The 27117-nt window shown below is 41.6% G+C and overlaps 1 protein-coding gene across 2 annotated transcripts; it reads right to left on the bottom strand.

Annotated features, from left to right (window-relative positions):
- Positions 1 to 350: 350 nt before the first annotated feature.
- On the bottom strand, positions 351 to 22230 carry LOC106092799 (putative vitellogenin receptor). 2 transcript variants are annotated; one of them, XM_059366445.1, is made up of 12 exons: positions 22037 to 22230; positions 21666 to 21955; positions 21123 to 21545; positions 12935 to 13579; positions 11972 to 12874; positions 11769 to 11913; positions 10897 to 11708; positions 10568 to 10837; positions 2774 to 3835; positions 1896 to 2706; positions 1619 to 1834; positions 351 to 1536 (listed from the first exon to the last, which is right to left on the bottom strand). In XM_059366445.1, coding segments are annotated over exons 1-12 (5706 nt in total). In that variant the 5' UTR covers positions 22039 to 22230; the 3' UTR covers positions 351 to 1409. The 2 variants fall into 2 exon arrangements, with proteins under 2 accessions (XP_059222428.1, XP_059222427.1); XM_059366444.1 differs by having other exon boundaries at positions 352 to 1536; positions 1619 to 2706.
- Positions 22231 to 27117: the final 4887 nt, after the last annotated feature.

The raw sequence follows: 27117 nt of genomic DNA, 5'->3' as shown, positions 1-27117 counted from the left end.
CGATTTTGATTAAATTTTGCACACGTATTGGGATGTCAATTAAACCATCTTATGAAAAATTTTGTAGAGATCGCACCAAAATTGTGGCTTCTACAGCCTTCAAAGGCCATATCGGATGAAAAATATATATGGGAGCTATATCTAAATCTGGACTGATTTTTATGAAACTTTGCACACATATGAGGACATTAAATAAAAAGCTCCATGCCAAATTTTGTAAAGACCGGACCAAAATTGTGCCTGGTACAGCCTTAAAAGACCATATCGGATGAAAGATATATATGGGAGCTGTATATAAATCTGACCCGATTATGATGAAACTTGCACACAATTTTGTAAAGACCGGGCCAAAATTGTGCCTGCTGCAGCCTTAAAAGACCATATCGGATGAAAGATATATATGGGAGCTATATATAAATCTGATCCGATTATGATGAAATTTTGCGCACATATTGGGAAGTCACAAAAAGCACTTCGTGCCAAATTTTGTAAAGATCGGACAAAAATTGTGTCTTCTAAAGCCTTAATAGGTCAAATCGGACGAAAGTTGTATATGGGACCTATATCTAAATCTGAACCGATTTAGATGAAATTTTGCAAACATATTGGGACGTCACAAAAAGCACTCCGTGCCAAATTTTGTAAAGATCAGACCAAAGTTGTGACTTCTACGGCTTCAAAGCGTACATCGGATGAAAAATATATATGGGAGCCATATCTAAATCTGGAACAAAATAAATAGCATTCGTCCTTGGACCAAAAAAGACACTTATGTAAAATTTGTGAAAATCGGACAACTATTGCGACCTGTACCTTGATTACAAGAATATATGGACAGACAGGCGGACAGACGGACATAGGTAAATCGAATCAGGAAGTGATTCTAAGCCGATCCGTATACTTATCGATGGGTCTAGCTCTTCTCCTTCTTAGCATTGCAAACAAATGCACAAATCTATAATACCCTGTACCACAGCGGTGGTGTAGAGTATAAAAAGACGAACACGTACACTGAGGCGGCAGCCCTTGCCGACGAAGAGTTCCATCGGGTCATTCCGGAGCGTACAATCGGCTGCCATGGGATTGCTCATTAATGTAGCCAGCATTAGTCTGATGTCCGGTATTTGAACCCAGGCGTTCGGCGTCATAATCTTAATGTTTAAAGGAAAAATTATAGTTTTTTTTACAGTACACCTGTTATAAATGTTGACTTTTTTTTAAATAATTTAAGTTGAATACATTATCCTTACAGCCTTAATAACAATAAATTACAAGCAAAAAAAAAATTAACAAAAATATAAAAATTTTTACATAAAAAATAATAAATAGATACATGCGTATTTACATAAAATGCTCGTTACAAATATTAGGGTATGCTAAATAGTAGCTAAAAGAATGCATTCCAAATTTTATCTAGGGTACAAGCCGGGTTCCTCCAACCATGTCATCTGGTTGTGTAATGTCATCATAGGTGTCCTCGACCAAAATATTTGGTAGGAGGGCGTCGGACGGTCCCTCTGAGACAACGGAGCGTGGCTGTTAATAGACAAAAAAAAAAAACGAAAATGAAAATCACTCATCAACACCATATATCAAAGAGTGGCCTCATTCATTTCACCTTGGAAGTTTCGAGATGAATTTCCGTGTTATTGTTTGACGTTGTTCGCGACAAAAAGTTTTGAATCTTGGAGCCGAAATACATTTTGTCGTGGTCCACATCGAACGAAGCAGTTGTGGTGCCTGTCGAACTTCCCGTTGCACTGCTGATGAGTCCACTGTCCATGGTTGCGGTTTTTGAAGCCCTTGAGTGTGGCAATATTGATGACAGAGGATTCTGGAATTGCAGGTTACGAATGAAATCACGGCCCTGCCCTTTGCGACGATAATAAAAATACCCCAAGCCACAAATGGCAAAAGCAGCCAACAGCAACATCAGTGTCACAAAAACGCCAACGTGAGAAGTCGCTCCTTCGTGGCCATCTGAAGATTGCTGCTTAAGCAAAACACTGGAGGATATGGCATTGGTCGAATCGCAAACCTTGCTCTCGCTGACTATGAAATCACCGCACATACACTCATAGCTAAACTCTGTGAGCACACACATACCTCGACATCTGGCCATAACACAGGGATTTCTATTCATGGGCTGACGCGAGATCCCATCCACCATAATATCTTCGGCATTGAGTATGTTCAGATTGAAGGCTTTGCATGTCTTGGAGCCATACAAATAACAGTGCACCGCCTCTTTGGCACCCAAATTTACAATGAAAACCTGATTCTCGTACCAGGTCAAACCGGAAGGATGCATAACAACATTTCCTTTGTGAATTAAGGTGGTGGGGGTACGTTCGGCCCCATTGCGATAGCTAATGGACTGCAGAGTTTTCGAAATGGACTCGGTATAGTAGAGAACTTTCTTGTAAGGATCACAGGCCAAAGTGGTAATATAGGTCATATCCTTGTAAAGTAGAGTTTCGCGTTTACCGCCACCATCCAAACTGGTGGAGGCTATGCGAGATTTGTGGCTGCCAAAGGCATGAGCTTCCATAATCACAAAGAACAATTTGCGATTGTAAGCATCTACGGCCAGAGTTTTGAGTGTTTCATGGGGCTGCATTTTGACCAGGGCACCACACATTTTAGCGGTGAAAGAGCAGACCTCTATGCGATATTGGCTAGAACGGCTGATGACATAGACGTTGCCTGCAATGAAATAAGAGAAATTAAGGAAAGATTGATAAACTGAAGCTTTTTAAACACCTCAACTTACCTGTTATCCAATCTACGGCCACTTTACTTGGCATCTCTACGTGCAGGGCCGCCATTACTATACCTGTATCCACATCGACCATATATAAAATATTTTCCATATCTGTGGTAAAATAACCCTTGCGCGTTCTTATGTTCACATCAAAGCCATTGATCTTAGAATCATTGGCCTTCCAGGCCACTTTCAGCATGATGGGTTGCTCAGTCATGCTGCGAACTTCATCGTAGGTGGAGAAAAGCAGCGACTTTTCACTCTCAATGGACTTGCAGGAAGTTTTATCGGGTCTCATCATAAATTCCGGATAGCAAGAGCAACGATATGAGCCCAGGTTATTTTCACAGACTTGAGCACAAGGATCCAATTCCTCGCATTCATTGACATCCAGACAGGTGCGGCGATCTGAATCCAATTTATAGCCGTTAAAGCATGAACAAACAGCTCCCGAAGGAGTGGCACGACATTTGTTCTGGCACATGCGTTGTCCGGATTTGGGATCACAGGCGGTCTTACACAGCGGTCCCTCGTCGGCTCCGTTTTCGCAATCTTCAAACCCGTTGCACACTCTGGACTCATCCACACAACGGCCATTGCCGCAGTCGAACATTTTCGGATCACAAGCCTTTTCGTTTGAAGGTTGAGTGCCTGTGGTACCATTCCAAGCACGATGATGTTCGCAATGATCTTCGTCGGAGCCATCGGTGCAATCTTTTTCGTGATCACAACGGAACTCATTGCGCACACACTCCTTGCTTGTTTTGCATTGGAATTCATAGATGCTGCAAATGTGACCACATTCGGCTTCATCATCGCCACGTGGACATTCGGCGGATCCATTGCATTTGGCACTCATTTCTAGGCAGACATTCGGATCACTGGAGCACTGAAACATGGGAAACTTTTCGCTGCCACAAGTCATTTTGCGTTTCATACCATAAGTCATATCACAGTTTTGTTCATCGGATGTATCTCCACAATCGTTGTTGCCATCACATACCAGGCTGCGATCAATGCACTGACCCAGGAGGCATTTGTGCATAGTTTTAGGAGGACATTCTTTGATTCCTGAAACAAAGAGGAAGAAGATACATATAATAGACGAACTAATGTAGGGGCACTTTCTTTTTATTGACAATTCTAAAGAGAGAATTTCATAAAAATATGTTCTTAAAATAATTTTTTTTCTTTAAAGACAATTTTGAAAATTTTTGGTTAGAAAAAGTTTTTTAGAATTTTTTTTTTTAAAAAACTTCACAAAAGAATTTCTTTAGAAAAAATTTCACATTTTTCTTTAGAAAAAATGACATTTTTCTGGTCTGAGACCCGACAAAGTATATATATTCTTGATCGGTTGGGATTGTAAATGGGCCATATCGGTCCATGCTTTGATATAACCGATCTCGGATCTTGACTTCCAACAAATATGCCACGGTACATAGCCCAATAAAGCCCGATCTTCCAATTATACTTCTAGAGCCTCTAGTGGGCACAATTTTTATCCGATTTGGCTAAACATTTCAACGACTTTAACATACGGAGATCGGATTATATGGGAGCTATAGAAGATTCTAGACCTATTTGGATGGTACTTGGTACCATCCAGTGCTCTCTAGGCAGTGCTCGTAGAGAGCACTGCGTTCAAACTTTCAACCAAATCGAATAACAATTGCAGCTGCAAGGGGCTCAAGATCTCAAATCGGGAGATTGGTTTATGTGGGAGCTATATCATGTTATTTATCGATTTGGACCATACTTATCACAGACGTTGGAAGTCATAACAGAACATTACTTGAAAATTTCATCCAAATCGGGCAATAGGTGTGATTTCTAGGACTCAAGCTCTCAAATCGGGAGATCGGTTTATAGGGAGCCATATCAGGTTATAGACCAACTTGGATCGTAGTCGACACAGATGAAAAAAAAAACACCACGTGAAAAATTTCAGGTAAATCGGATAACAATTGCGGCTTTCAGCGGCTCAAGATGTCAAATCGGGAGATCGGTTTATATGGGAGCCATATCAGGTTAGAGACCAATTTAAATCGTATTTGACACAATTGTTGTAAATTGTAACAGAAAACTACGTGCAAAAATTTCAGCCCAATCGGATAACAGCTCGAGATCTCAAATCGGAAGATCGGCCTTCCTCTGATTGCCAAACGCCCGGCGTTCGGAGGTTATGAAGTTGGACGATCGGTAGAAGGTTAGTTTTATGGGTTATCAAGTGTCGGAGGCCACTGTAGCGCAGAGGTTAGCATGTCCGCCTATGACGCTGAACGCCTGGGTTCGAATCCTGGCGAGAACATCAGATAATATTTCAGCGGTTATTATCCCCTCTTAATGCTGATGACATTTGTGAGTAGCTATGCCATTTGAAACAAGTAAAAATGCGTTAAGTTTGGCCGGGCCGAACTTTGGATACTCACCACCCCGGGTAAACCACCTTTCGTCATAATCCGGTGAAAAATGAATAATTTATGCCCCCATATCATCTATACCGAAAAATGGTCCGATTTGGACCAAGTTCGACACGGACGTTGAGTGATCTAATAAGTAAAAGTCATTGTTCCATTTTGTAGAACAAAATATTGGTCTTTTTGGTAGTCATATCCAAATATAGACCGATCTAAATTATATTCGACACGAACGTGTCAAATTTCACCGAAATTGGATTATAAATGTGCCTTTTATGGGGCCAAAATAAATTGAGAGATCGGTCTATATGGCAGCTATATCCAAACCTAGACCGATCTGGGCCATGTTGCAGAAAGTTGTAGAAGGGCTTAGCACAACTCACTGTCCCAAATTTCGGCGAAATCGGACAATAATAGCGCTTTTTATGGGCCCAAAACCGTAAGTCTTAAGATCGGTCTAAATGGCAGCTATATCCAAATCTGGACCAAGTTGAAGAAGGATGTCGAAGAGCCTAGCACAACTCACTGTCCAAAATTTTGGCTAAATCAGACAATAAATGGCCCTTTAATGGTCCCAAAACCTTAAATCGAGAGACCGGTCTATATGACAGCTATATCCAAATCTGGACCGATCTGGGCCAAATTAAAAACGAATGTTGAAGAGCCTTACACAACTCACCGTCCCAAATTATGGCTTAATCGGACAATAAATGCGCCTTTTATGGGCCCAAGACCTTAAATCGAAAGATCGGTCTATATGACAGCTATATCTAATTCTGAACCGATTTGGGCCAAATTGATGAAGAATGTCGACTAGCCTAACACAACTCACTGTCCCAAATTTTAGCAAAATCGGATAATAAATATGGCTTTTATAGGCCTTAGACCCCAAATCGGTGTATCGGTCTATATGAGGGCTATATCAAGGTATGGTCCGATATAGCTCATCTTCGAACTTAACCTGCTTATGAACTAGAAGAGAATCTGTGCAAAGTTTCAACTCAATATTTCTATTTTTAAAGAGTGTAGCATTATTTCATCAGACAGACGGACGGACATGGCTAGATCGTCTTAGATTTATACGCTGATCAAAAATATATATACTTTACAGGGTCGGAAATGGATATTTCGATGTTTTGCAAAAGGAATAACAAAATTAATATACCCCATCCTTCGGTAGTGGGTATAAAAATTGTATGGCAGCCATGTAAAAACTTCTCCCCAAAAAAGTTGTTGCACTGCGGTACGCCATTCGAACTCGGCTGTAAAAAAAGACCCCTTATCATTGAGCTTAAACTTGAATCGGACAGCACTCATTGATATATGAGAAGTTTACCCTGTTCCCTAATGGAATGTTTATGGGCAAATTTTCAAGTGTCTTAAAATACTTGGTGTCACATTTGACAGCTCTTGGAAATTCTCCTCACATGCCACTACAATCTGCGATAAAGTCAGAAATAGAAACAAGGTCCTCAAGTCGCTTGCCGGCAGCACTTAGGGTGCTGACAAAGAAATTTTGTTGACCACGTACCCAGCAATTGGCCGGTCAGTGGTAAGTTATGCGCCGACAGTGTGGTCTCGTCAGCTATATGGCATGCAGTGGAATAATATTCAGGTCTGCCAGAACGCCGCTGTCTCCTCAGTTCTCTCGTGGACCACCTTCATCAGAAGACAAAGATTCTACCCTTGCTCCTTGTCGGGGCAATACCTTTTGGGCTGTTATCCCAGGTGTCAACCAAATCATAATCTTGTAGATAGGTATCCACCGCTCAGAAGCTGAACCTCTCGCTCTAGATCATGAAGATCCACCTCATGATCTAGAGCGAGAGGTTCAGCGCTACAAGAAAGATTCTCTAGATCAAGCGGTATATCAAGCGGTTGTGGACAACATTCATGCAGAGACGTTAGCAGATGCGGTAAATAGCTACCAGGTGAATGTGGTCCTTGGAGAACGAACACCACCTATCGCACCTAAACAAATTGACTTGCCCCGGAAAACCAGAGTAGTACTGGCTGAATTGCTATCCGGCAGAAGAAGTTACCTCAAATCTTACAGAGCAAGGATTGATGCCAGCATGCAGGATGTGTGTCCCGATTGTGACCTGGGACCAGACGACACACAATGGAATAGAATCGAAAACAAGTAAAATCGTGTTAAGTCCGACCGTTCCGAACTTTGGATACCCATCACCATGTATATATTAATCATCCACTTCCATATCCATAGTAATATCTAAACAGGGGCTGGTCTCGATCATATTTTATTCAGGTACCGAGTACTCATATGCAAGTAACAGTTTCAACGAAATCAGGCAATAAATCCGCTTTTTATAGGATTAAGACCATAAATTGGAATATCTGTCCATATGGCAGTAATGAGTCGGATATAGTGAGGTTAGCGTGCACGCGCCCAAACGCCCGGGTTCAAATCCTGCCGGCGAAAACACCTTAAAACATTTTTCCAGCGGTGGTTATCCCCTCACCAAATGCTGGCAACATTTGTGAGTTTTTCAGCCATGTACAACTTCTCAACCAAGAAGTTTCACTTTTCAGTGACACGCCGTTCGGACTCGGCATAAAACAGGAGGTCCCCTATCATTGAGCTTAAAACAGCTCACTGATTCAAATTTCAGTGAAATCGGTTAATGAATAAAGGTTTTGTGGGGCTTCAGACCCTTTATCGGCAGAACGGGCTACATGACAGCTATATCTAAATAAAGTCCGATCTGAACCATATTTGGGTCCAAAGTCAGAGAGGCTTAAAACAATTCACTGCTTTCAATTTCAGTGAAATCGGACGATAAATGGAGCTTTTATGGGATTCAGACCCTAAACCAGCAGATCGGTCTATATGGCAGCTATATCTAAATATAGTCGGATTCGAACCATATTTGGGTTGGATGTCGGGAGGGTTGTGGGTTGTTACCCACTGTTACATATTTCAACGAAATCTGTTATTAAATAATGGTTTTATGGGCTTCAGTCCTTTTAACGGCAGATCGGTCTATATGGCAGCTACATCTAATAAATATAGTCCGATCTGAACCACATTTGAGTCGGATATCGGGAGGCTTAAAGCAATTTAATGTTTAAAATTTTAGCAAAATCAGGTTATAAATAAAGCTTTTATTGGCTCCAGACCTTTTGGTCTGATTTGGCCCGTTTAAGAACTTAATCTGTGCCAAATTTCAGATCAATATCTCAATTTTTGAAGATTGTGGAGTGATTCCAACAGACGGATGGACAGACACACAAACATCATTAAGTCGCCTTAAAATTTTACGACGATCCGAAATATATATTCTTTGTAGGGTCTTATACCACCCCATCTTATGGTGGTGGGTATAAAAACTTTTAAAAAATATGCCACTTGAGAACGGATAGAGATAACTCTTTGAAATTTGAAATGGTTGGAGCTGGGAAACGTTATCGAGATCATGTGCTATATTTCAAGGCCCTAGGTGGTCCGGGCTCCTCTTGTCAGGGCCTTAATTTCAAATATGTATTTTTAAGCACTATCCAGCAAAAAAGAATTTGGCAGCCAGAACAATAGTTCGAAATTCCGAGGTGACCACGTTTAGGGGCCTGCCAAGCGGCGCTCTAACCACCTAGGGCCTTGAAATTTTGCACATGATCTCGATAACTCCTCTGCTCTAACCATTTTGAAGAGTTATCTCTATCCGTTCTTAAATGACATGTTTTTTACTAGTTTTTTCGATTCTATTCCACTATGCGAGACCTATTCAACTCCCAGCCAGAGCCACTCGACTTAGACCCAGATCGCTCTGGACAAACCGCTCTCAAATGGCATATTTTTTACTATTTTTTTTTTTTTGATTCTATTTCACTATGCGAGACCTATTTAACTCCCAGCTAGACCCACTCGACTCAGACCCAGATCGCTCTGGGCAAAACCACCCTGGCCGCAGAGTTCCTGGATCTTGATATACAACAAGAAAGATACAACACAATACATTGCTACAATAACAACAACAACCTCTTTTTTGATAACCATATTACCGCAGTCAGTAAACTTGTCCAACTGGGAGCATTTGAGGGTGATCCCCCAGAGACCAAATTTGTATATCAAATTCGTACTCTACTTTTAACTACCTTTCATGATATTCCTGATCGAGTTGGGTTAGGTTGTCCATGCCACTAAGTTGGTTCATGTCTGGTATTGTGTTCCCACCGGTATCTGTTAGACGCGAAAGCCGGACAATGATAAAGGAAATGCTCTAACGTCTCAACATCTTCCCCGCATGCCCTACACATGCTATCATTTGCTGCACCGAGTAAATAAAGGGTGATTTTTTTGAGGTTAGGATTTTCATGCTTTAGTATTTGACAGATCACGTGGGATTTCAGACATGGTGTCAAAGAGAAAGATGCTCAGTATGCTTTGACATTTCATCATGAATAGACTTACTAACGAGCAACGCTTGCAAATCATTGAATTTTATTACCAAATCAGTGTTCGGTTCGAAATGTGTTCATTCACCGTAACGTTGCGTCCAACAGCATCTTTGAAAAAATACGGTCCAATGATTCCACCAGCGTACAAACCACACCAAACAGTGCATTTTTCGGGATGCATGGGCAGTTCTTGAACGGCTTCTGGTTGCTCTTCACTCCAAATGCGGCAATTTTGCTTATTTACGTATCCATTCAACCAGAAATGAGCCTCATCGCTGAATGGTGAATGAACACATTTCGAACCGAACACTGATTTTGGTAATAAAATTCAATGATTTGCAAGCGTTGCTCGTTAGTAAGTCTATTCATGATGAAATGTCAAAGCATACTGAGCATCTTTCTCTTTGACACCATGTCTGAAATCCCACGTGATCTGTCAAATACTAATGCATGAAAATCCTAACCTCAAAAAAATCACCCTTTATATATTTGACGTAGTCCTATGTGTCCCGTTATGATACCAATAGCTATATTGACCTCCTTCTTACTTTCTTTTAGTAATAGCCTCGTCTTCTCACGATCTGGATTTTCGCCGTCCTACTGACCGTTTCGCTGTCGACAGGGTTGCATGTGCATTCGTCGCCCACGCCCTTAACTCGGACTGCGTCCACCCGAAAGGCTTCGGGTTAACCAAGTTTATTGACGGCAGTCCTCTGGTCTTCACCGCCAAATCGTCTGCCCTTTCATTTCCCCTTACTCCGCTATGGCCCGGCACCCAAACGATGGGGATTTTGCCATAGTCAGAGAAGGCGTTAATCTACTTCTGAGGATGGCAAAATCCGCATCGTTTGGGTGCCGGGACATAACGGAGTAAGCCTGATCGAGTTATATATCAATTGGAGAGTTTTGAGGGTGTGTTTATTGCACGTATAAGAGATTTCTTGCAAATTTTGTCTTTTGTACTTACCACACTTGTCATGCTCATCTGAACCATCTATGCAATCAATTTTTCCATCACACTCCCAACTTTTGGCCAAACAAGTTCCGGTATTACACTGGAACATATCCTTATCGCAGGCCATCTTTTCGGTGCTAGCTTCTTTGCCGCGTATGGTTTTGCAATCTTTCTCATCGGAATTATCGCCACAATCATTGGTGCCATCGCACATAACGCTAAAGTCAACACAGTTGCCATTATCGCAAACATGTTGATGACGGTGGCAAAACTTGGATTTATCTGAAAAACATAAACTCTTCATTATGCCATTCTTAGGAATGTTTGATGTTTTGCTTTACCAAAATTCTGACAATGATCTTCGTCGGAACGATCTTTACATTGACCCTTGCCATCACATCTCTTATCTCCCTCTATACACTGTTCCCCATTGCGACATCTGAATTCGCCCACAGCACAAATGACCTGGGGCTTTTTACCTTTGGCTGGATCACAATTTGCTTCATCTGAAGCATCAGGGCAGTCTGGGCGTCCATTGCATTTGCGTGATAACGTCAAACATTCACCCGTATTACAGCGGAACTCACAGTCCAAAGCCTCAATGCAAGTTCTATTGCTGGCATCCTTGAAGACCAAGCCAGCTGGACATAGGCAGCTAGATGCAAATTTGCCTAGGGTAACACAAATGTGAGAACATCCACCATTCCAATGCTGGCAAGGATGATCCACCACATTGGGTGGGGAACTGGCCAGCAGAGGTATTTTGGTCGGCAAGGAAACCGCACTGTATAGCTCCCGATTGACTATTAGGTCGAAACGTTTGAGGGGACCCATGTTGCTTTTATGGGTCCAGTGTATGGTATTGGATTTCAATTCGGTCCAGAACAAATCCTCATCCACTATGGCTATGGAGTAGGGCCTCTTCAGGCGTCCTCTAAAGGTGTAGGCATGCAGATTACGATAGTCGGTAAAGGAGATGCGCCCCAGATCACTGTCGGCCCAGTATAGGGTATTTGTTTCGTAGTCAACAGCAAATTCAATGTCATCATCACCCAATTCATCCTCAAAGACATGGACATGATCTCCCTGTCCGTTCAAAGATCTTTGATCGATGTGGACATGGCGACGGGACTTCAAAGCGATAAACATCATGCTGTCATCAAAAAACATTAGAAGTCACAATCCGCTTAAGAACTGGAAATTTTTTACTTACCCATCTTCAGGCATAACAGCCAAACTTATGGGGGCCTCCAAGCCGGAGAAAAAGCAAACTATGGCCCTCTGTTTGGTTTGTAGGGAGAAGACCTCAATGACATGCCTTTCAGAGTCACTCCAGTACAGATTATAGGCCAAGTGATCTGCAAAGAACAAAAATCAACTCAGTTTAGGGTTCAAGAAGAATTCTCTGCCACTCACCAAAAGCCAAGGCTGTCACATTGCCCAAATTACCACGCACAAGTTTCGTTAGTTTCTCTCCTTTCACCTCAAACTCAGCAATGACATGCTGATAGTTATCTGCTATGAAAACAGTATTATTGATGCTGTTGAAGGCCAATTCGTGGACGAACACGTCAAGGGCATTGGTGGAGGATATGGTGTGACGACCAAAGGTGGTGTGCTCCATCTGCACCAGATTGCTGCGCACACCCAAGAACAAACGCTGTTTCTTTTGAGTTCGCATGCAGCGCATACGATTGGGTCCCAACTGCATGCCGTCGGGACAGGCACACGAGTAGCTGTTATTCTCCGCCAGCAAGCAGAGATGGGAGCAACGAGCCCTTTCACAGGCGTGTGGTATTTTCGGCTGCTTGGCCGAATGGTAAATGTGCAAAGCATAAATTGTGCGATCTTTGGTTATGATCTTGTGATCTTTTCCCGTGAACTTATTGCAGGAGTGTACGGACTTGGTACCCCAGTCGGACCAAAACAACTTCTCTTCGAAAATGGCCAGACCATAGGGATGTTTAAGTATATCTTCCAAAACGGTGCGACGATCTGTGCCATCGGAACGCACACTTTCGATGGTAGCCAGTTTGGCATCGACCCAATAGATGCGTTCGCTATGCACATCCAAGGCCACACCATTGGGCCAATGAATCTTGTCGGTGACCAAACGTTTGGAGTTTGTGCCATCCATGGAGGCGCGGGCTATCATGGGCGTAACACCCCAATCAGACCAAAATATTTGGGCACGTTGCGGCCACAAAGCAACACCGCGAGGTTGATGCACATCTTCGGTGACTAGGACTGTACAGTAGTGGCCATCATTGGAGCAGACGGCTATATGATGCATAACATTATCCGAAAAGTAAATGTTGCCTAAAGAAAATCGAAAAATAAGATCCAAAGGTTTCTTTCTTCCTTCCTCGTCTTACTTACCAGTCAGCCAATCCACTGCCAAATCTTCGGGAGCATCTAGCCCTGAGGTCAATAGTATCTCCTGTTGTGAGCCATCCGGATTTGCCCTCACTATACTTTCGGCTTCATTTTGTATATTCGTCCAGTAGATATGCTCTCCATTGTATGCCACTCCTATCACCTTTGTCAGATTCTTAGCCACTGTATAGACACGTCGTGATCTCAGATGCACTCCCATCACAGTCACCTGAGTTGTATACAGCAGTAAAGCCTCCTCACCGACCGCCTCACAGGTGTGGTTATCCTCACGCAGCCTGTAGCCTTCATCGCACAGGCAGCGATATCTACCCGGTGTATTGACGCACATTTGACTGCATACCCCATACTGTTCGACACACTCATCTATGTCCACACATAAGTCGTCACGCTTGGAATGTTTGAAGCCTTTGGGACAAATGCATTCGGCTCCGGTTTGTGGCATCATTTTGCACATGGCTGCCGGGGGACATGTCTTCGTTTTACAGCTGTTTGCTGTTTGATTGCAACGGAACGATTCATCTGAGCGATCGGGACAATCGACATTGCCATCACAGGCTTTCTCTAGGGGTAGACATGTCATGTTGTCGCGACAAAGAAATTTATCCAGCTGAGGGATGCAAGTATCGGCTGAAAGGAATTAGACAAAATAGGAAGGCTAAAGTAAAAGTTTTAAAATAAACAGCCACTAAATTTTGTTTTCTTCACCACTTTGGACTCAGAGTATAGGTAAGTTTGATTCTCATGAGTTAAATTAGGCTGGGCCGAATCTTAGAAGCCCTCTGCCATTGATCGCATTTGCCGAGTTGTCGGTAGCTATATCAGATTATTGAGGGATTCAGGCCAAACTATGACAACAATGCGTCAACCCAAAAATGCCAACTAAGGCTATGGTACCAATAAAGACCTTTCATTTCAGCACTTTAATGTCGCGATCGGCGAACATGTCCTTTTGGCGGTGGTTGGCCGCCACACCCTTGGCCTCGGCTTTAATCTCAAATACCTATTATTTGAGTCCTATATTACCGTGTTCAGTAAATAAGTCCTTTTGCCGGATACCCGAAACATTTGATCCCAATCATGGATATAAGTTCCGCGCTCTACTCTCAAAGTTAATTTATTTGAGCTCTATATTGGCATGGTTGGTAAATATTTCCGAATTGGGGGTGGAGCTGCCCCCCACACACTTGCCAGCACATTTGTTACTGGTTTCGTTTCATACTCGCAAATATTTATCAGATGAGTTCATTATTTTAGTGATTGATCCGTACATCCAATTGGCGGACGGTATACGGCGGCATCATCAGACACTCTAGCCAAATCGGACCAACTTCGGTTATGGACCAACTTCGCACGTGTGTTGAAGAAGAAGTCATTGCGCAAAATTTTAGCCAAATCGGATAGAAATTGGGCGCTCTAAAGTCTCAAGAACTAAAATCAGAATATCGGTTTATATGGGAGCTATATCAGGCGATTGACCGATTTGGATCATATTTAACACGTTTGTTTGGGCCCATAAAAGCGCCTTTTATGGGCCCTATATGGCAGATATATCCAAATCTGAACCGATCTGAACCAAATTGAAGAAGGATGTCGAAGGGCCTAACACAACTCACTGTCCCAAATATTGGCTTAATCGGGCAATAAAAGCGCCTTTTATGGGCCCTAGGACCCTAAATCGAGAGATCCGATTATATGGCAGCTATATCCAAATCTGGACCGATATGAGCCAAACTAAAGACTAATGTGGAAGGGCCTAACACAACTCACTGTCCCAAGTTTCAGCAAAATCGGACTATAAATGCGCTTTTTATGGGCCCAAGACCTTAAATCAAGAGATTGGTCTATATGGCAGCTATAACCAAATCTGGACCGATCTGTGCCATATTGCAGAAAGATGTCGAGGGGCCTAACATAACTCACTGTCCCAAATTCTGGAAAATTCGGATAATAAATGTGGCTTTCATAGGATCGGTCTACATGGGGGCTATATCAAGACATAGTCCAATATAGCCCATCTTCCAACTTAACTGTGCAAAGTTTCAGCTCAATATCTCTATTTTTAAAGGCTGTAGCGTAATTTCCACAGACAGACGGACGGACATGGCTAGATCGTCTTAGATTTTTACGCTGATCAAGAATATATATACTTTATAGGGTCGGAAATGGATATTTCGATTTGTTGCAAACGGAATAAAAAAATGAATATACCCCCATCTTTCGGTGGTAAAAGCGTGCTAAGTTCGGCCGGGCCGAATCTTATATACCCTCCACCATGGATCGCATTTGTCAAGATCTTTGAATAATTTTTTCAAATATATATGAGCTATATGAAGTCATTAACCCATATGGAACGTACCTGTCATGGCAAGTCATAGAAAAACACCAACTTCAAAATGTTAGGCAAATTGAGTAATAATTGCGCACTTCAGAGACGCAGAAAGTCAAATTGGAAGATCGGTTTATATGGCTGCTATACGAGTATCAGGTTATCAACAGATTTAGACCATACTTGGCACATTTGTTAGAAGTCATACCAAAACGGCATATGCAATATTTCAACCAAATGAATAAGAACAATCTACAAGTCCAAGAAGTCTAATCGGGAGATCGGTTCATATGACTGCTATATCAGGTTATGGACTGATTTGGGCCATGCTAGGTTAGGTAAGGTTTAAGTGGCAGTCTGCCATCAGACTCACTTATAAGTTTTTGTCCATTGTGGTACCACAGGAACAGAAGAAGGAAGACGCCTTCTAGTTCCTACCCTTGAACCATCCAGATCGGTATAAAAAGACCAATAACTTGCGAATGTTCACATCCTCTAAATCAGACAGGTTCTCAAAGAAATGACAACCTAAAGTGAAACTCCTTTTGACTGCTAGTGCGGGACACACATACAGAAAGTGTTCTATAGTCTCTTCTTCTCCGATGTCCTCACAGCTTCTGCAAAAGTCGTTGCTGGAAACCTTCAGTCTGTCAGCATGTTTTCCGATTAGACAGTGACCTGTCATGACGGGCGCAATGACAGAGACGTCTGTTCTTGCCAATGACATCAAAGCAGTAGACCTCTTCAAGTCTAGATTAGGCCACATAGTTTTGGAATGCTCACAGCACCCTCTTTGTGGCCATTTATCATTCTCGTTGTCCTTCGGGTCTGGTCCTGAAAACTTAGCATACAAGTCGCTTCCAGTATCCCTGGAATGTGTAGGGTAGTTCCTAGTCTCGCAAGCTCGTCCGCTTTACAATTCCCTGGGATATCTCTGTGGCCCGGTGAACAAGTGAATTTTTAAATGTTCAACTATCTCGTTGAGAGATCTGCGACAGTCGAGGGCAGTTTTTGTGTTCAGAAATACGTTCTCCAGGGATTTAGGCCGTACTTGGCACAGTTGTTGGAATTGATCCCAAAACGATATGTGCCAAATTTCAACCATATTTGATGAGAATCGCGCTTTCTAGAAGCTCAAAAAGTCTAATCGGGAGATCGGTTCATATGGCAGCTATATCAGGTTATGAACCGATTTGAATCATACTAAGCACAATTACTGGAAGTGATATCAAAACACCGCGAAATTTCAGCCAAATCAGATAAGAATTGCGCCCACTAGAAGGTCAAAAGTCAAGACCTAGGATCAGTTTATATGGCAGCTATATCAATGCATGGACCGATTTGACCCATTTACCTTCCTTTGAAAGTTAGCATGATGTCGACAGACTGACGGACGGACAGACGTGACTAGATCTTATGAGTTATGACGGTCAAGAATATATATACCCTGTTGGGTCTCAGATCAATATTTCGATATGTTACAAACGGAATGATGAAATTAGTATATATATAAGTATAGCAAGTAAAAAGGAATTAAGTTCGGCCGGGCCGAACTTTGGATGCCCTCCACCTCGGATATATGTATATATAAATAAATAAAAGCGTGCTAAGTTCACTACACTACATACTAAATTTTAGCCAAATCTGACAAATAATGCGGCTATCTGAGCCCCTGGTAGAAGACAAATTGGGAGATCGGTTCATATGGGAGCTATATCTAAATCAGAACCCATGTGATCTATTTGCAGCCCCAACGACCAACATCGGTATCTGTGCAAAATTTCAAGCGGCTGATTTTACGCGTTCGACCGCTATCGACAGACGGACGGACGGACATGGCTAGATTGACTCTGAACGTCGAGACGATCAAGAATATATCTATGTAATGGGGTCCTATATGAATATTTCGAGGTGTTACAAATGGAAAGTTCGAATCCAGGCGAGACTATCAGAAAAAAATTTTCAGCGGTGGTTTTCCCCTCCTAATGCTGGCAACATTTGTGAGGTACTATGCCATGTAAAACTTCTCTCCAAAGAGGTGGCGCACTGCGGCACGCCGTTCGGACTCGGTTATAAAAGGGAGGCCCATTATCATTGAGTCTAAACTTGAATCGGACTGCACTCATTGATATATGTGAGAAGTTCGCCCCTGTTCCTAAGTGGAATGTTAATGGGCAAAATTTGCATTTTACATCCCATGGTGGTAGGTATAAAAGCCTTTGGCAATAATACAGTGAAAAATGCATAATTTTTGATCCTGTAGCAACTATATCTAAATATCGCGCGATCTAAACCGTTTTCAAGAAGGCTATGTAAGGGTCTAACACAACTCATTGTACCACATTCATCGGTGCAAAAATTCACCTTTTATGGACCTTAGAGCTTAAATGGGGGGATCAGTATATGTATATGACAGCTATATCCAAATATAGACCGATCTGAACAAGTCGAGGAGCTTAAAACAGTCCGCTGTGTCAAATTTCAGAGTAATCGAGTAATAATGGCGCTTTTATTGTCCCAAGAACTTGAATCGGGAGATTGGCGGCTATATATCCAAATATAGCCCGATATTGATCATACGATCGGTAACGCAACTAAATTTGCCTAATTTCAACAAAATCTGTTAATTAATATACCTTTTATGGGTCTAAAATCTTAAATCGGAAGATCGGTATACATGGCAGTTATATCCAAATTTGGAACGATCTGAAATGAACAGGGATGTCGAGGAGCCTAGCCCAACTCGCTATACCAAATATCAGATTGCTTCTGCAGACTTTCTGCTGTTTCAGCAAATATTTTTGCTGTTTTGACTAACAAATTTCTATGAGTGTAATGTGTACATGACTGTTTCTAAATTTAAAGACAAACGATTATGGAAAGTATAAATTCAGTGGTGATTATAAACATCCACTGAGGCACACATTTACATTTGTTTTTATACCCACCCACCATTTTGTTATTCCGTTTGCAACACATCGAAATATCCATTTCCGACCCTATAAAGTATATATATTCTCGATCAGCGTAAAAATCTAAGACGATCTAGACATGTCCGTCCGTCTGTCCGTTGAAATCACGCTACAGTCTTTAAAATTAGAGATATTGAGCTGAAATTTCGCACAGATTCTTTTTTTTTGTCCATAAGCAGGTTAAGTTAGAAGATGGGCAATATCGGACTATATCTTGATATAGCCCCCATATAGACCGATTCGCCGATTTAGGGTCTTAGGCCCATAAAAGCCACATTTATTATCTGATTTTGATGAAATTTAGCACAGTGAGTTGTGTTAGGCCCTTCGACATCCTTCGACAATTTGGCTCAGATCAGTTCAGATTTGGATATAGCTGCCATATAGACCGATCCTCCGATTTAGGGTCTTAGGCCCTAAAAGCCTTATTTATTATCCGATTTTGCTGGAATTTGTGACAGTGAGTTGTGTAAGACCCTATGACATCCTTCGTCAATTTGGTTCAGATCGGTCCAGATTTGGATATAGCTGCCTTATAGACCGATCCGCCGATTTAGGGTCTTAGGCCCATAAAAGCCACATTTATCATCCGATTTTGTTGAAATTTGACACAGTGAGTTGTCTTAGGCCCTTCGACATCCTTCGTTATTTTAGTCCGGATCGGTCCAGATTTGGTTATAGCTGCCATATAGACCGATCCTCCGATTTAGGGTCTTAGGCCCATAAAAGCCACATTTATCATCCGATTTTGTTGAAATTAGACACAGTGAGTTGTCTTAGGCCCTTCAACATCCTTCGTTATTTTGGCCCGGATCGGTCCAGATTTGGTTATAGCTGCCATATAGACCGATCCTCCGATTTAGGGTCTTAGGCCCATAAAAGCCACATTTATTATCCAATTTTGCTGAAATTTGGGACAGTGAATTGTGTTAGGCCCTTTGATATCCTTCGTCAATTTGGTTCAGATCGGTCTAGGTTTGGATATAGCTGCCTTATAGACCGATCCGCCGATTTAGGGTCTTAGGCCCATAAAAGCCACATTTATTATCCAATTTGGCTGAAATTTGGGACAGTGAATTGTGGTAGGCCCTTTGATATTTCTCATCAATTTGGTGGAGATCGGTTTAGTTTTGAATATAGCTGCCATATAGACCGACCTCTCGATTTCAGGTTTTGGGCCCATAAAAGGCGCATTTATTGTCCGATGTCGCCGAAATTTGGAATAGCGAGTTAATTTGAGCCCCTCAACATAATTCTGCAATATGGCACAGATCGGTTGTCATATAGACCGATCTCTCTATTTAAGGTTTTGGGCCCATAAAAGGTGCATTTATTGTTCGATATCGCCGAAATTCAGAACAGTGAGTAAGGTTAAGCCCTTCGACTTCCTTCTGCAATATGGCCCAGATCAGTAAAGATTTGAATATAGCTGCCATATAGACCGATCTCTCGATATAAGGTTTTGGGTCCATTTAAGGCGCATTTATTGTCCGATTTTGCCGAAATTTGGGACAGTGAGTTGAGTAAGGCCCTTCGAAACTTGGCCCAAATCGGTTCAGATTTGGATATAGCTGTCATATAGACCGATATCTCAATTTAAAGTTTTGGCTCCATAAAAGGTGCATTTATATTTATAATCCGATTTCACTGAAATTTGACACAGTGACTTATGTTAGGCTTTTCGAAATCTGTGTCGTATGTAGCTCAGATGGGTTTATTTTTAGATAAAGCTACTTAAAAGACCAACATTTTGTAATACACAATTGAACTTTGACTTGTACTTATAAGTATTTGGTCCAAATCGGAACATATTTTGATATAACTGATATGGGACAAAAGGTATACAATTTACACCGGGTTTTGATGAAAGGTGGTTTACGTATATTCCCGAGGTGGTGGGTATCCAAAGTTCCGCCCGGCCTAACTTAACGCCTTTTTACTTGTTATTTTTCCTATATCGGGCTATATCGGTCCATGCTTTGATATAGCATGGATCTTGACTTCTTGAGCCACTAGAGGGCAGAATTCTTATCCGACAAATGTGATCTATGGTGGAGGGTATATAAGATTCGGCCCGGCCGAACTTAGCACGCTTTTACTTGTTCATAATTTGGTTTGAAAAACCAAACATCAAACACACCAGCTTTACAACAACTTTACCAGATCATTTCTTAATACAGAGTTGCCACCTGGGTACATTTTCCTTCCGTCCTTCTGTATTTGGAAAGCACGCTATCTTTCGAAGGAATAAAGATAGGCGCTTGAAATTTTGCACAAAACTATTTATTAGCGTATGTTGGTTGAAGTTATAAATGGGCCAAATTGGTCCATGTTTTGATATAGCGCGATATAAACCGATCTTGGGTCTTGACTTTTTGAGCCACTAGAGGGCGCAATTCTTATCCGATTTGGCTGAAATTTTTCACGTGGTGTTTTGGTAGGACTTCCATTAATGTAGTTCAAATTAGTTTATAACCTGATGTAGCTGTGATATAAACCGATCTCCTAATTAGACTTCTTGATCTTCTAGAGAGCGCAATTCATATCTGATTTGGCTGAAACGTGGTGTTCTGGTAGGACTTTCAATAATTGTGCCATGTATGGTCTAAATCGGCTCATAATCTAATATTACCTAATTTGACTTTCTGAGCCCCTGGAGGCCACAATTATTGCTCGATATTCTAGAAATTTTTAAGGTGGTATTTTTCTATGACTTCTAACGGCCATGACAAATACGGTCAATATCGGTTAATAACTTGATGTATCTCATATATAATTGACAAATGCGCACGAAGGTGGAGGCTATGTCAGATTCGGCCCGGCCGCACTTAGCACACTTTTACTTCTTGCTTTAACTAATTCTCATACTCACCACATATTTTTTCATCACTTCCATCGCCACAATCATCATTGCCATCGCATACCCATCTCTTGCTCTCCAAACAACGTTTATTGGCACAAAAGAAGCCCGCACAATTTGCCTCGGCATTTAGACAACCGGCCTCTTCGTCTGAATTGTCGGTGCAATCTTTTTTGCCATCACACATAAAATTGAGGGGTATGCATAATTTGTCCGATTTGCAGGTGTACTCGTACTGAGTACAATCACGATGTATGGTCAGCCAGCCACCGATGCCAAAATCAGTGACTCCACTGCGCTCGTGATGTGGACAATTGGCCTCATCTTCGCCACCGGGGCAATTTTCAATGTCATTGCACAACAGATCCGAAGATAAGCAGGGCCCATGTGGTGTAGAGCATTGAAACCAATTGGGCTTGCGGCACATTTTGAAGTCTACACAAAGAGGGGGAGAAATGGATAAAAATGAGGTTAGGTTTTATTATTTAGTTTCTTTCTTGCTCTTCACTTTTTTGGCATTTCTTATTCTCTTTGTTAAAAAGTGTTTTTACCCACCACAATCAATTTCATCTGAATTATCAGAGCAATCATAGCGACCATCACACATTTTGCTTTTCGGAATGCAGCTACCATCTTTGCAGGCATATTGATTGACGTTACAACGACCAGCTTGAACGACTTGACTCATAGATGAAATGATGATAGTCACACAAATGCCTGCAGCCAGATGCCAATGAAGTTGTGACATCCAGCTCAAACTTTTGCCACCTTTGGCTGCAGTGCAGGCGTTGACGGTAAATGATTTTTTGTGCACATTATATAACGGTCTTTGTAGACTACCAGCCCTGTAGTGGTGAATAGAAATTTGTTTAAATAATTTTACAGACTATTGAGGTTAAGTAAAGGAATGCAGCAGGCGCACTTACATTGACTATTTATTTTACCAATTTTTTGTATATACAATAATTAATGAAACACTTTTTACATAAATAACTTAGCAAACTTTTAATTAATAGAAACTAAACGAAATCACACACACACTTTCAGTAACAACAATTAGAGCCAAACTTTATAGTGCCCGCATTTGCTTGCACTAATAGCCTGACTTGTACTGATTGTCATTGGAACATTTGAAATGCACCTTTAGCCCTGTCTTGTCATCGTTTTTTATTTCGAAGAGTTTACTGTTACAATTCAAGATTAAGCTTTTTGTTGTTGATTTGTTGTACCTATCCATTTCCATGTACGTAGGGATGCCATGCCAATTTTACAATTGGAAAAAGATAGCTACTTTAAGAAACTAAAGTCTAAAGCCGCTATTACACGGCATGTGCTTGTCTTATGACATGCCACTTTTTGTATTACTACTTGTAATTTAAAATGTTTGTCAAAATTATTAATTTACATATTATTCATAATTTTTCCTATCACACCTGCATTTTATTGTCGTATATAACCTTAAAATGTGAGAAAATATAATTTTTTAATGGGTAAAAATTGTGGGAAAAGTCTTACATTTGTAAAAACATTTTATTTTGGGGTTGCTTTAATTCGACTGACAACAAAAACACTATATATATATTTCGTTTAAATTAGTCAGCTAAAGATTAAGGTAAATTCATGTGTAAAATGTGAATGAAAATCAATATATCTTGATTCCATCCCAATGTATACAATGCCATCTATGCGTTCGAAATAATCACTAATCGACTTTTTAAAATGCCGTATCTTTACATATTGTAGGCCTTTGTATGCAGTGATGCGATCAATTTACCAGCAAAAAGGCTAACAAAAATTTTATTAAGGGTAACGCACTGTAAAATCTTGAGAAAAAAGCATAAACAAGCACTCACCTTTAATGTTTTCGCTTGTAGATCCTAGCTATCGCTTTTGTTGGCTCAACAATACGTTCAGGTTCAAATTCTAACTTGAACATAAAAAAAAAATTGTTCAGGTTTGTAAAGATTGAGCCATCTAAAAATTCATTCAGCCACCTTTTCGTAGGAGTCGCAAAGCTGCCTGCCATTCAGTCTCGGTAAAAAAAATGGTCGCCAATTCTGTTACGGAAAGCTTTAAGTTGTAATCCCTATTTATATGTAAAATATTACAAGACTTGGCATCCCTACTAAATTTTTTAATTGTTACTTATTCAAGCTATTTATAGTTGAATCCTGAAAATATGCTATAATTTAGTTTGAAATGATTAATTTAATTTCATGCAGCATAGACATACACCACTTTTAGTACTGTAAAGATAAATTTGAAAGCCTTTACAGTATAAATCAACACGAAACTAGCATGTGAAGTTCTGTCCGAATGAATTTTAACTGTTATACATATTGAAACGTAAAAAATTGGAATAAAGAACAAAAATGCTAGTGCAAATTTGATAAGGGGCTACTTTTTATAGACTAGTCCGAACGGTGGTCCACATTGCGACACCTCTTTGTCGAGAAGCTTTTATTTGGCAACCATACCAAATGGTACAGTACTTCACAAATGTCGCCAGCAGTAGGGGATAACCATCGCTGAAAATTTTTCTGATTCTGGGTTCCAGGATTCGAACCCAGGCGTTCAGCGTTTTAGGCGGACATGCTAACCTCTGCGCTACGGTGACCTCCGAACACAACATTGAAATTGTCGAATCGTATAAGAAAAGCACCCTCAAGGCATTCAAATGGGAAATCGTTCTCACTATGGGGCTGTCTCTGACATATAGACCGATCTGCCGATAAAGGGTCTGAGGTCCATAAAAGCTTTATTTATTACCCGATTTCGCTGAAATTTGAAACTGCAAATTGGTCTCGTCCAAAGAGGGACGTCTACCATCCGGTATCTTTTATTTCCTAGTGAAGAGCACAAGCTCCGTCTTCCCTGAGTAAGTCCTCAATCCATTTCTCTTAGCCCATCCTGATAGTCTTCTCAGTGACCCTTCCATGATTTGGGTGATCGTCGACAGAAATTTATCTCGTATCAGAATCACATTGTCGTCCGCTTATGCGACCAGTTTCGCGTTACACCTTTTGAGATCCAATAGAATTTTTTTAGGATATTTCAATGAATCGGAACCTATCATAATTCTGCCGCGTGGCATACAATCCGTCCACCGGAACACATTCGGGTGGATTGCAGTACGGAGTAGGGTGGCGACTACAGACCCCATCTTCTGATTATTGCAAGTCCCCTGAATATACAGGTAGGTCGTCATCACATACTCTTTCAGTTGAAGAGATGGGGTGCTAAGTGGGTATAAATACCACCCTTGCCTCCTGCCAGACTTTCGGAGTATATGCAAGTTTTAGGCGAGCTGTGAAAATAGTGGCCAGATGGGGCGCCAGATAGTCGGTTGGAAGCCTCTCAGGTCGTACTTTACTATAAATGCTGTAATGACAAGCCTTCCATCAACCTTATTATTCCAAAATTGGGCTGTCTCCGCGAGTCCCGTCGTAAATGTTACCTGCTCTCACTTCCATGCCGTCTACTAAAGTTTCAGTTTAAACATGGGTATTTTTATACCCACCACCATAGGATGGGGGTATACTAATCTAGTCATTCCGTTTGTAAAACGTTGAAATGCTGATCTAGGACCCCATAAAGTACATATATTCTTGATCGTCTCGACATTCTGGGTCCAACTAGCCATGTCCGTCTGCCGAAATCATGATAGCGGTCGAACGCGTAAAGCTAGCCGCTTGAAATTTCGCACACATACTTAATATTGATTAAGGTCATTGGGGATTGCAAATGGGTTATATCGGTTCAGATTTGGATATAGCTCCCATATAAACCGATCCCCCGATTTGACTTCTTGAGCCCCTGGAAGCCGAAATTTTGCTCAAACTGTTCTGTTATGACTTCCAATAACTCTGTCAAGTACGGTTCAAATCGGTCAAGAACCTGATATAGCTCCCATATAAACCGATCTCCGAATCTGACTTCTTGAGCCCCTGGAAGCCCCAATTGTTGTCTGATTTGGCTGAAATTTTGCGTGTAGCGTTCTGTTACAACTTCCAATAATTGTGTTAGTACGGTTGAAATCGGTCAAGAACCTGATATAGCTCCCATATAAACCGATCTCACGATTTGACTTCTTGAGCCCCTGGAAGCCGCAACTCTCCTTTCGTACAGAGGTTCCATGTATTTTTCGGGCGTCCCCTCGCTGTCCTTACGGGTTCCAGTCTATGCAATTCATCGCTATATCATCGGGCGGTCGACGTAGGATATGACCCAACCAAGTCCATTTTCTTTTCCGGATTGTTACATCGACAGGGGAAGTGTTTATTCTTATTTGCAATTTTTCATTTGAAATACGGTTTGTCCGGAAAATTCGAAGTATTGTAAGTAGTGTCAAAAGCACGCTCGAAGTCAATTTTATTAATCAAAGGTATAGATGTGTATTAAGTTCTGCAGACTGTTTAATGATAATGCGCAAGGAATTAATGTGGTCGGTACAAGAACGTCCTGGCCTAAAACCTGCCTGTTCCTTCTTCAAAATGCTGTCAAGTGCATGCGAAATACTCTGCAGAAGAAGTCTTGCCATCACTTTATTTAATACGTTTAGCAATGTAATCCCCCTAAAGTTCTTATACTGAATGAGGTCAGTCTTCTTTGGGATTGTGTTCAGCAGCCGTTTTTGAGTGAGACCAGAACGGACTCAATTTCTTCACAGGTGGGTGGGACCGTAAATATATTCCTACGTGGGTTTGGGCGCACAGGAGGATTAAGTTAGTCGGAGCTTACGTCCTCGGTTGCTGGCCCTTCGGAGCTGAAGAAAACGCGCCATCGTTCTAACTGCTTTTCGGGTGTTGTTTATTCTGATCCGTCCTCCATAGTTTGCGATTTGACTGCGATTTGAGTCGTTACATGCCGCAATTTTTGTCCCATTTAGCTGAAATTTTGCATGCGGTGTTCTGTTCCGGCTTCCAATAACTGTACCAAATACGGTCCAAATCAGTCTATAACCTTATATGACTGTTATGTACACCGGTCTCTCGATAGGAAACCTTGAAGGAAGGGAAGAGGTGTCCGATCGGATATCTGAGATGAACCTTGAGGTGGAGTGCGAAGCACTGCTGCCTGCGGCACATTCTTGAACTGACGGAACCCTGGTATTGCCATCTGGAAGATCATGTTACACGGATGGATCAAAGTTAGAGGACAGAGTGGGCCTGGGGGTTTACATTGAGAACCCAGGGACTGAGTTCTGTTTTTGACTGCCTGACCATAATACGGTCCTGCAGGCGGAGATCCGGGCGATCACGGAATGCGTGAAGTGGTGTGGGGCTTACGCGAGGACGTCGAGTGTGAACATCTTTACCGACAGTAGAATTGCAATAACAACCAGGACAGCAAGGTCACGAATAGTCTTTCTGTGTAAAAAGGAGATTAACGCCTACTCTAAGAATGGCAAAATCCGCATCGTTTGGGCGCCGGGCCATAACGAAGTAAGGGGAAATGAAAGGGCAGACGATTTGGCAGAGGACTGCCGTCAATAAACTTGGTTAACCCGAAGCCTTTCGGGTCGACGCAGTCCGAGTTAAGGGAGTGGACCACGAATGCGCATGCAAAATTGTGGAACAGCGAAACGGTCGGTAGGACAGCGAAAATCCTATGGGGGGATCCAGATCGTGAGAAGACGAGGCTACTACTTAAAGGAAGTAAAAAGGAGGTCAGTATAGCTATTGGTATCATAACGGGACACATAGGACTACGAGCTCACTTATGTAAAATCGGTGCGACAAGTGGTAGCATGTGTAGGGCATGCGGGGAAGATGATGAGACGTTGGAGCATTTCCTTTGTCATTGCCGGATTTCTCGTCTAACATATACTGGCACTTAGGTGGAGACACAATAGCACCCACGAACCAATTTGGAAGAGTAGTATTGAAAACAACTAAGGATTTTGTAAGTAGCACGGAATTCCTAACTTAAAATTTTCTTTTTATACCCACCACCCAAGGATGGGGGCATATTCATTTTGTCATTCCGTTTGCAACACATCGAAATA

This window comes from Stomoxys calcitrans, chromosome 4 (genome assembly GCF_963082655.1).
Source record: "Stomoxys calcitrans chromosome 4, idStoCalc2.1, whole genome shotgun sequence".
NCBI classification, from domain to species: Eukaryota; Metazoa; Arthropoda; class Insecta; order Diptera; family Muscidae; genus Stomoxys; species Stomoxys calcitrans.
The sequence above is the reverse complement of the archived record's forward strand: the minus strand, read 5'-3'. Positions and strand labels throughout refer to the sequence as shown.

Excerpts from the sequence above, each read along its gene's own strand:
- LOC106092799 (XM_059366444.1), bottom strand. Across the intron at positions 13,580-21,122 it reads AAGTGATGAAAAAATATGTG|CCGATACTTGCATCCCTCAG; the intron begins GTGAGTATGAGA and ends AATTCCTTTCAG. Across the intron at positions 2,707-2,773 it reads GGCCGTAGATTGGATAACAG|GCAACGTCTATGTCATCAGC; the intron begins GTAAGTTGAGGT and ends ATTTCATTGCAG.